The 10,742-nt window shown below is 57.3% G+C and overlaps 1 protein-coding gene across 1 annotated transcript; it reads right to left on the bottom strand.

Annotated features, from left to right (window-relative positions):
• Window positions 1-1,413: 1,413 nt before the first annotated feature.
• Acp7 (acid phosphatase 7, tartrate resistant (putative)) lies at window positions 1,414-9,311 on the bottom strand. The gene is made up of 11 exons (XM_015497047.2): window positions 8,861-9,311; window positions 8,461-8,643; window positions 7,459-7,582; window positions 7,158-7,220; window positions 6,945-7,059; window positions 6,763-6,870; window positions 6,616-6,673; window positions 6,469-6,536; window positions 6,303-6,374; window positions 3,679-3,816; window positions 1,414-2,666 (listed from the first exon to the last, which is right to left on the bottom strand). The coding sequence occupies exons 1-11, from the start codon at window positions 9,237-9,239 to the stop codon at window positions 2,601-2,603; spliced, it is 1,374 nt and encodes a 457-aa protein (XP_015352533.2). The 5' UTR covers window positions 9,240-9,311; the 3' UTR covers window positions 1,414-2,600.
• Window positions 9,312-10,742: the final 1,431 nt, after the last annotated feature.

Consider the following 10,742-nt stretch of genomic DNA (forward strand, 5'->3'; position numbering starts at 1 on the left):
GGAGGAAGGGGGGGGGGGAGGGTGCAGCTCTGTGATTGCCTGGATGCACAATGTGACCATGTGAATTTCATGAGGCAGGAAAAGCAGGTCACAAAGCCTCCCGCGTCCTCTGCCGCGTCGCATGCCATCTGTGCAGCCTTCCAAACCCCGCTCGCTCAGCCCTGAGGAAGCCCAGGTCTCCCCCCTGCCACCCGGAGCCTCCTGCGCATGTGCGGAGATGCGTGGAGCCAGGAGCCCCACCCGCGGGCCTCCCTGCCTCCCTGCCTCCCTGCCTCCCTGCCTCCCTGCCTCCCGCGCACCCCGCTGTGGGAGCTCCCAGGGTCTGGGTGAGTCGCCTAAGTCACTGTCATTCCTGCTCTTTGTCATGCGCTTCCTGTGCCAGGTGCTGGCCTGTACCCGTGGTTCTCAGTCCTCCTCCAGGCGGTCGGGCAGTTTACTGAGCACCTACTATGCACCAGGACAGCCGCAGACTGTCCCGTGGCCTAGGGGTGATGGAGGGGACCAAAAATAAGTGAAATGCGTCCAGACTGTGGTCACAAGATCTAAGCGTGCTCCACAAGGTAGAGCGGGGTGGAGATGTCGGGGCTGCTTTGTCTTCATATTTTGGGGTGCTGGGGACAGGACCCAGGGCTGTTGGTCAAGTGCTCCACACTGAGCCTCACCCCAGCTGGGGACGTGTGACCCAGTGATCAGGGAGAACTTATGGGGAAGGTACCGCTGAGCAGAGCCCTGAAGGGAGGGGACCCTGTGGATACCTGGGGACAGCATCCTGGCCCCTGGGTGAGGGGGGGTGAGCACAGGGAGGGGGCGGGGCGCATGGGCCACCAGAGGACTGTGGCTCATATTAGTACACAAATCTCAGGACCAGCTCTGAGCGGGAGGGAACATGGCCGACCCAGGCGCTACAGGTCCCTTTGGCTGTGGGTGGTGAACTGCAGAGACCTGAGACAGCAGGAGCCCTGAGTGTGGGCGGGAGGTGAATAGAGACAGGAGCAGGGTCAGGGCTGGCAGGTGGTGGAACTGGAGAGATTCTGGGTACATTTTAAAAGCAAAGTCCACAGAATTTACAGCTAATTGGACGCGGGGCACGAGAAAAAGAGGACTTGGGAATACCAGGAGTGTCACACGCATTTAATATCATTCTTATTTACAAATGAAGAAACAGAGGTTCAGAGAGGGTGGGTCACTTGCCCCCAGTCACACAGGAAGTGCTCCTGTTGTAGGGACAGACGAGGCAAGGCACCGGAGACAGCAGGACCCAGTTTTATTTGGCTGCAGCCAGGCTCAGAGGGCACAGCTTTTGCTGTCATCAATCAATCCCCTGAACCCCGAGTTCAGGGAGTTTCAGAGTTTTACACCCAGCATGTAAGGGGAGGGGCTCAGAAGTTCCCAGTCTGCAGAAGTTCACATAAAGCAGCTTTTTCTCTCACTGTTCTGGCCAAGTTAACCCTTGAAGGACAGCACCTGAGAAGGGGGGAGCTTCTCCTCCCCTCTCCTTCCTCCCCTGCCAGCTGTTACCATGGAGCCCAGGCGGTAACTTCTCTCCTCTTAGGAACGTAGACATCTCTGTGAAGTCCAGCCCGAGGCCAGAGGCCTTGTCTGCATATTTCTACAAACTACTCTACTGGATACATGTTTGTGAAAAACTAGTGACGGGGTGTCCAGCACCTGGAGGGATGGTATCTTCCTGGCCAGTGGCCAAGTAAACAGGGTGACAGGAAAATAGGAAGTTTATCTACAATGGACTCTGCTGCAGAGACTCTTCTGCTGACAGTCCTAAAGTCAGCCATGGTGGGGATGTCTGGAGCAGCCCAGTTAGGACTTCTCAGTGGAGAAAGGGGGTGACACTTCACCACAGCTGAGACTTGAATCCAGTTGCCATCTGGCTTCAGTGCCAGGCCTTTGCCCTCTGTGGACGCCACGGCCCAGGCACGTCCACAGCCTCACCCAGCCCGGGACGGGACATGCCAGGCCCACAGGGGACACCAGCTCAGCCTTGAGCCGTGACCTCGCAGCCCTGGTCCCTCCGTGGTGTTCCCCCGTTCCTCGTTGGTCACCTGGGTTGGATGACGATTCCCCTGCTGCCTGTGGGCTGCCAGCGGGCAGGACTGGGGCTGGTTCATTGCTGTCCCCAGTGTCCCCTGGCCAGAGCCGGACACGTGGCGACCTTCATTCATGTAACGAGTCTGTGTGCAGCTGCCTGGGAGCAGCTGGCTCTGCCCGGGCCCAGGTTGACCGTCCAGCGGGAGAGACCGTCTCCAGAGAGCCGGGCAGGGTTCGGTGGAGGTGGTGGACTCGAGTTCCTGTCCTTGGTCACCCTCACAGACCCCTGTCCCAGAGCCACCGCTGGGAGCCTTTTATTCCCAAGGCCGGTGCCCGATGCTACCCAGGAGGGGGTCTGTGCCAGGCGAGACCCGGGCCGGCTCCACTGTCACGCCGGTCCCCCCCGCAGCCAGGCTCCCACTGTCCAGCCCCGTCAGGACACACAGGGCCTCTAGGGAGTAGGGGAGCCGGGACCCGCCTGACTCCCCACCCAGTCACAGCCATGTCCAGTCGTACTGTCCACGGCGGCAAGTGCCCGATGACAGTGGCCCCCATCCCTAGTGGTACATCCTCCGGCCAACCAGGGGTCTCACCACCCAGACGTCATCCACGATCTTCCCATCCTGCAAAGGACAGAATCAGGGAAGGCTCTGAGGGCTGAAAGCCTGGCCCGGGGGCCAGCGGCCTGTGCTCAGCACCTGTCCCTGCCCCTGATGGGCTGGGTGGCCCTGGAAAAATTGCTACACCTCTCTGAGTTGATATTTCCTTCATTTGAAAAGTAGAGTTGAGGGCGGGGGAAGTGGCTCAGTGGGAGAGAGCTTGCGAGCTTGTGCGAAGCCCTGGGCTCATCCCCAGTCCAGGAAAAGAAAAAGACGGTAGTGGTGGAACCTCTGTCGAAGACACTGTGGGGATTAAATGAGATATGTGTACAGGGGTAAAAGGGGAGCCCAGATGCGGCAAGTACTGGGGAAGTGGAGGCGGCTGTTATTAAGAACACAGTCTCAACTCCAGGCACCGTGCTGCACACCTGTAATCCCAATGACTGTGAAGGCCAAGACAGGAGGATCACAAGTTGGAGGCCAGCCTCAGCAATTTAGTGAGGCCCCAAACAACTTACCAAGACCCAGTCTCAAAATAAGAATAAAAAGGGCCAAAGACGTAGCTCAGTGGTAAGGCACCCCGGGTTCCATCTCCAGGACCAAAAATAATTTTTTAAAAGAACACAAATCCTGGAGTCCAGGCACCCGGTATATCCCACCACACCCCGTCTGTGTGACCCGAGGCGTGTGAGTCTGAGCGCAGCTCCCGGCTGTACTTGGTGAGGGGAGCATCAGGACAGGGCAGCCAGAGGCAGAGGCAGGATTTGAACCCAGGATTTCCAGCTCTAGTGCTTTATCTTATTTACTTACTTCTTTATTTTTGGTCCCGGGGATTGACCTCAGGGGCCCTCGACCACTGAGCCCCGTCCCAGCCCTAGTTTGCATTTTATTTAGAGACAGGGGCTCACTGAGTTGCTGAGGGCCTCACTTTTGCCGAGGCCGGCTTTGAACTCGGGATCCTCCTGCCTCAGCCTCCCAAGCTCTGAGACTTATTCATTCCTGAGTTCCAGGTTCTAACGACTCGTCCCTCACTGACCTGGTCATCAGACACCTGCTGGATATGGACGTGAGTCCCGTTGAGGATGTGCAGCCGGGTGTACCCGTACTCCTTCACGCGCAGGGCGCTCCAGGGCCCCGGGGAGATGCTAAAGGGGGTCAGTCGCTCCTCACAGCCCTGCGGGGAAGAGTGGGTCAGAGGCGGAGCTGGGGCAGGTTCAGGACCCAAAGGAACAGAAAGGACCCGTCAGGCCAGGCCCTGCTGCCCCCCAGAGGGACAAAGCCAGTTGACAGCCGTGTTCCGGGGGCGCGGGGCCTGGCCAGCCTTCCTCCCGCTGGGCTTCGGATTTCTGGAAAAGCACCTGGCCGTGTCCCAATGGCGGCCTCCCAATGCCCCGGGCCCTTGAGCTAGATACCTCCCGGGGTGACCACCGCGAAGCTGGGGAGACGCACATGGAAAGGCAGAAGCCATTTGAAGAATAGAAGAGATCAGTGGGTCTCCCCCGGCCACAGGGGACCCTCTGAGAGAGCTTTCTAAGACACCAGGCCCGAGGCGGGAAGAGTCCATGCCAGGAGAGAAGCAGCCTCCACAGGCGGAGAGGAGGGAGACTCAAAAACCACCATTTTTTACCCCGTTTGGTGACAAGTGATTGAAGCGAGAGCCAGGAGCCACTCAGACCAGGCCACATGCCCAGCTGGGAAACAGGAGGCTCGAGAAGTCCAAGAGGCCTCGCTGCTTCCTGGAAGGACCCGCTGACAACCCAGGGTTGCTGTTGTGACCAAAAAATGCATGACCTCGCAGGCACCGAGACCCACGCCTGTCATCCCAGCGGCTCGGGAGGCTGAGGCAGGAGGATCTCGAGTTCACAGCCAGCCTCAGCAAAAGTGAGGCGCTAAGCAACTCAGTGAGACCCTGTCTCTAAAGAAAATACAAAATAGGGCCGAGATGGGGCTCAGTGGCTGAGGGCCCCCAAGTTCAATCCCTGCTACTTACTCCCTGTCCCCCCCAATGTAGAACTTTGATCTAATCATGGGCAAACGTTGGACAAACCCGAGTTGAAGGATACGCTACAAAGCAGTGTCACAGAATCTTCAGAATTGTCAACGTCAAAAGATGGAGAGAGAGTGGAGAAATGTCCCTGATTAGAGGAAGCTAAAGAGAAGGCACCTAAACACATCACGTGACCACGGCCCAGGTCTGGGCTGGGGAAGGATTATTTTGGCCTTGATTGGCTCATCTGAATCAGGCCGGTAGGTTGGGTGACAGTGTATTACCCATGTTGGCGACTTGACTTTGGTCATCACACTGAGTGATGAGAGAGAATGTCCTTTGTTAAAGGAAACACAGGTGGGTAAAAGGAATTCATGTCTGCGACTTTCTTTCTTTTTTTTTTTTTTTTAGTTGTCGATGAACATAAAACCTTTACTTATTTATTTTTATGGGGTGCTGGGGATGGAACCCAGGGCCTCACCCGTGCCAGGCACGCACCCTACCCCTGAGCCCCAGCCCAGCCCTGCAATGTACTCTTGAATGGATCTAAAAATAGGACTTAAGAGGAGAGAGGGTAAGATTAACACAAATGAGGCTAAAGGTTCAAGTTTGGGGAATCTCGGCGAAGGGCACATGGAACCTCCTTATGTCATGTTTGCAACCTCTCAGCCCCTACGTCTGAGATCACTTCACAATTGGAAATGAGAGGAGCCCAGTTCAGCGACATGGTCCTGTGATCCCAGCGACCTGGGAGGCTGAGGCAGGAGGATGGCAAGTTCAAGGCCAGCCTCGGCAACTTGGCAAGACTGTGTGTCGGACCATAATAAAAGGGGCTGGGGATGGAGCTCAGAGGTACAGGCTGCTGGATTCAGTCCCCAGCACTCTGTCCATCCATCAATCAAATGAGACAAAAAAGCAGTCCCTGCTGAGGAAGGTCAGAATAGTGACCACTGTGGGCCGAGGCTGGGAGGAGGAGGAGAAGCCAGCAGACCCTGGTAACCGGCTATTTCCTCTTCCAGGTGGTGGCTCCAAGGTGTGTCTGAGGTCAGGGTCCCGCCCTCAAAGACCCGTGTTTTGTCTGGGGCGGGCCCAGGCTTTGAGTTGTAAAAGCCCCCTGGGTAATGCTGATGTGCCCCAAGACTGAGAACCCCGGGTCTGAGCGTGATCCAGGTCCTCTTTGCAAAGTGGGGATCCGAGAACACGTCTCAGTCTCGACAATCACTCACTTCTATATGCAGGGAACAGCTTCAAATGCCACCCAAGAGACACGAGGACCGAGAACAGCAGGGTGGGGCGTGGCGGCCAAGGCTCACCTCCTGCCCTCTGCACCATTTGAATCTTGATCCCCGGCGAGTCTGACTTTGGTCTTAATCGCTTGTAAGAATCGACTTTAAAAATAAACCCTCTTGCTGGGCACGGCGGTGCACGCCAGTAATCCCAGCAACTTAGGAGGCTGAGGCAGGAGGATGGCAAGTTCAAGGCCAGCCTCAGCAATTTAGTGAGATTCTGTTTTAAAATTAAAAAAAAAAAAGGCTGGGGATGTGGCTCAGAAGAAGAGCCTTCCTGGGTCCAATCCCCAGTACCAGGAAAAAAAAAGAAAAGAAAACTATGTATATATGCACATATATCTATCCAAAGGGGAGAGAGCAAGGCCCCTGTCCCCGGGGGCTCACCGCGGATCCTGTGATGATGTGGACCGGGCCTCGAGGGTTGGTGTAGGGAAACTTGAGGCTGCCATTGAACACCTGGAGAAGGGACAGGAGGGCGGGCGTGTCCAGGGGCCGTGTCCACACTGACCTCAGCCCCGAGGGTCCTGGGCCGTCTGTCCGGGAGCCTCACCTGGTAGTTGTAAATTGGCCACAGTCGCTCATAGGAGTGCTCGTGAGCCCAGATCTGCAGGTCCACTCCTGACGCAGGAAGACGGGGTCAGGGCCCTGAGTGGGGCGGGCGGGCGGGCGGGGCCAGGGGGTGGCAAGGCTCACTCACCGTATTTGTAGAAGAGATCCTCCAGCCCGTACAGCCTGCCGTGGAGGCCTTTGCGGACCTGGTGGATGCGCAGGCGGTGAGGGGGGCCCAGGCTGCGGTGCCACCTGGCTGCCCGCCCCGCCCCGCCCGGCCCCGGAGGGTCCTCACCTTGCTTTCATGCCACCTGCAGTCATCCAGGTCGGCGTTGGAGCAGTACATGGGCCGGTGGCCCATGGTGACAATCCATGGCCTCGCCGCCCGGTTCTGATTGGCTTTCTAGAGAGAAGGGCCCGGTGAGGCCAAGGAAGAGAGGAGACCGGCCCAGGCACAAGGGGCCTCCACCCACCTACCTGGAGGTCGCTCTCCAGCCAGCGGAACTGTCTCTGGACCAGGTGGCGGCCATAATGCAGAAAGAAATACACCTCGGTGGAGAAGGAGATGATGTGGGCGGGGCCCAGGTCCCAGCTGGGGGGTCCAAGGGCAGGGGTCAGAGCTGGGGGTCTCCTCTGCACCTCTGGTCCTTCAGGGGAACGAGGCCAACCCGCCAGCTCTCCCCAGATTACCTGTACCACAGGCCTTCATTGTCCCCTGGCATACTAAATCGGGCCTTGTAGTTAGAGAAGTTGCTAGAAAAAAGCAAGTCAGAGGGAGAGGGTGAGGGTGAGGGTCTGGGAGCTGCAGCCCCAAGCCCACCTCTGCACTATCAGACCCAGCGTCCAGCTCCCAGCCCACCCCTCATCTCCTCTTTTTTGGCTACTACAAATGGGACACAGCAGCATGAGGGACTAAGGTGAGACACTAAGAAGGACAAAGCCATTTTCAACTGACCCAGCCTTTGCCACCCCTACAGCCCTCGATCCTCACTAGCGTTCTTCGTGATTCCCCGGGCATGTCATGTATGGCAAGCTGGCGGCCACGGGTTCAATGAGCCGCATGAATCTGTCCCCGACGCGTGCGTTGTCCTGATCCATGTTGTAGGCAAAGTCTCCTGGGGGCCAAGTGGCAGGGAGAGAGTCGGACCAACGGGGCTCTGCTTTGGCCAGAACCGAGAGCCGACCTGGTGGTTCAGGTGTGGCTGGGGGGAGCTGTGACACCCCTGGGTCCCAGATCCCTACCCCAACCCACCCGCACATGCTCTGTCTGGTCCCCAAGCCCCCTCGGAGGATGCTGTCTGTTGCACTCTGATCACGCCAGCCCCCATCTCTGTCACTTGTCCCCTCCCAGATCAACAATGACATCAGTACACATAGAGTTTGGGGATGATTGTGTCCCGAGCTCAACTCCAAATGCCTCGCACACCCGGTCACTCCGACCTCCGCAACATCCCCAGAAGGGGGTGTCGACTGTCCCCGTGGCAAATGGAGAAACTGAGGCTCCAGGCCACACGGCTGGGAAGTGAGACCCAGGAGTCCCATCAGGGGACCTGACTGCAGAGCTGGTGCTGTGAACCACGCAGGGCCCACCCCATCTTCCAGCCCTGACCCCGAGGACGGTGACAGCGATAACAACAGGGACTCAGAGGCAGCACCTTGGCTTGTTGTTGATTCCTAGGCCCTTTTTAAATATTTTATTTAGAGACAGGGTCTCGCTGAGTTGCTTAGGGCCTGGCTAACTTGCTGAGGCTGGCTTTGAACTTGCGATCCTCCTGCCTCCGCCTCCTGAGTCGGTGGGTGACCTGCGGGCCACCAGGCCCGACCTATTTTCATTATTATACAGGGAAAATCTCTCACCCTACGGGGCCGAGCTGGGACTGTGACCTGGGCAGGCTGGTGACCCTCGGACACCACCTCCTGGCCAGCCTGGTCCCTGTCCCTCTCCCTCTCCGGGGCGCCCCTCCGTCCCCAGCGCCCGGGGCCGATGCCTCACCCACATGGAGAACGGCGTCGTACAGGCCCTGCTGGGTGTCTCTGCGCAGCCGGGGGAAGGCCTTGGGGTTGTCGGCCCCCAGGTCCCCAAACACAGCCAGGCGGGGGCTCCAGTGGACCCCGTTCTTCAGGGCCCGGAAGCGGAACCGCCGGCTCCAGCCCTGGGCGCTGCCACAGCGGTAAACTGGGGGGACGAGAAAGGCCATGGTCAGCGCATCGCCCCAGGCCGGGTGACAGGGGAGGCCCCTGCCCTCCTTGGCTCCGTCCCGCTGCCCGGGGTCGGGGGCGCGGTGGGCAGGGTCACCAATCCGCCTGGCCACCGCCCGTGGGCATCATCGGTGCGCTCCTGTCCCCGACGGGGGCCTCCAGCCCTCGGGGACCCCGGCCCCCGGGGCGCTCACCGTACTGCGCCCCCGGCAGCAGCCGGCGCAGCGTCACCCGGTGCATGTAGAGCGTCCTCCGCAGGATGCCGCCGTCCACGAAGGGCCGCGCGCTGCCCCGCGCCCGCAGCGGGAGGGGCCCCGACGGCTGCAGCCCGAACTGCACTTCGGACGGCGCGGGGACCCACGTGGTCCAGGTCACCGTCATGGAGCCGGGCTCACCTGCGGGAGGGCACGGGTCAGGGGCCTGGGCGCTGGGGCTGGCAGGAGGGGCGCTGGCAGAGCCGTCGGCTAAGGGCCAGGGAGCTGCCCAAGTACAACACCCGGTCGCCGTGCCGCCCCAGCCCCGGTTCCCCTGGGTGTAAATGGAGTGACGATACCAGGTCCCCTGCAAGGTCATTACCAAGCTTAGATGAAAAAATAGATATACAGGGGGCTGGGGTCGTGGCTCAGTGGTGGTGCACTGGTTCGATCCTCTGCACCACCCAGAAATGAAGAAAGATATTGCATCCACCTATAACTAAAAAATAAATACTAAAAATAAACTTAATATGTATAATAGAGCACTTATATATTTAATATATCTAATAGAGCCCTTGTCTAGCATGTGTGAGCCCCTGGGTTCCATGCTCGGCACCGCATATAAATAAATATGATAAAGGTCCATTGACACCTAAAAATATATGTTTTAAAGTAAATTAGCCCTCCGTGTCCGCGATTTCCACATCCTTTTTGACCCTCAACTAACTGGGGGTTCAAAATGTTCCGGGGGGGGGGAAATAATGAGTCAGTAGTAAACACACGGAGAGTCTTCCCTTGGCCTGGTTCCCCAAACAACTCAGTGAGCAATCATTTGTGTTGTGTTAGGTATTGTACGTGATCTAGGGAGGCGTTAAAGTGCACGGGTAGAAGCACAGAGGTTATGTGCAAAGGCTGTGCCACTGGATGACTTGGGCATGAGCATCAGCAGGCTTTGGTGTTCATGGAAGGTTCTAGAACCAATCACTGGTGGCTACTGAGACTGGAAGCCAAGCACTTGAAACAATGCCTGATACAGTCAGGGTTAAATGAATATCGTTATCAATATTCTTCACTGTGCACGGCTCTGTGCCAACTAAACATTGCACACACGTGATGTCATTCGAGAGATGCCAATGCAGATGTCTGGAGGCCAGGGAGGTGATATAAACCCGGACAAGGGCCAGCTGTAAGGCAGCAGGCAACGGAGCATGCGCAAACTGTGGGACCCGCCCTCTCCAAGAGGGACAGCGGTGGCTCAGCTCTGGAGAGCTGCCAGGCAGGAACTGGCGGGGCGCCACCAAACCTATCGACTTCTAGAGTAAATCTTTACACAGAGATTTCTTTTATCTCCCGGGAGCATACACTATAGATAGATATGCAAATTCGGGTTTTTAAGTGGTAGCTTCCAATTCTTAAATGTCAGCAACCAAGTCAAGGCGTCAAAATACCAGATGGTCTAGCATAATGTTGCGGACATGGGCTCTTCCTCCAGCACACGAAAGTGTTCCTGCACAGGGTCAGAGGTGGCAGCACTCGTTGTCATTGTAAACTTCCAGAAACAACCTAAATGCCTGTGGATGGGAGGGAGCCTCAACACCACCCACACAGTGAGGCAAAGGTGAATGAGGAGCTGGCGCTGCGATGCATGTCTGAAATCCCAGAGGCTGAGGCAGGAGGATCATAAGTTCAAGGCTAGCCTCAGCAACTTGGTGAGACCCTGTCTCAAAAGATAAATGGGGCTGGGGATGTGGCTCAGTGGTAGAGTGCTTGCTCAGCATGTGCTAGATCCTGGATTCAATCTTTAGTACAACACACAAAGAAGAAGCTCTATGCACTGTCATGGCATGATTTCCAGGAATATAATTAAATTAAAAAAAAAAAA

Source organism: Marmota marmota, unplaced genomic scaffold (genome assembly GCF_001458135.2).
Source record: "Marmota marmota marmota unplaced genomic scaffold, marMar, whole genome shotgun sequence".
Classification (NCBI taxonomy): domain Eukaryota; kingdom Metazoa; phylum Chordata; class Mammalia; order Rodentia; family Sciuridae; genus Marmota; species Marmota marmota.

Bases quoted from the DNA above. Each gene is read 5' to 3' on its own strand.
- Acp7 (XM_015497047.2), bottom strand. From the start codon at position 9,239: ATGACCTTGCAGGGGACCTGGTATCGTCACTCCATTTACACCCAGGGG. The intron at 8,644-8,860 runs GTGAGCGCCCCG...TCGTCCCCCCAG, and splicing joins GCTGCCGGGGGCGCAGTACG to TTTACCGCTGTGGCAGCGCC. The intron at 7,060-7,157 runs GTAATCTGGGGA...TGGACCCCCCAG, and splicing joins AATGAAGGCCTGTGGTACAG to CTGGGACCTGGGCCCCGCCC.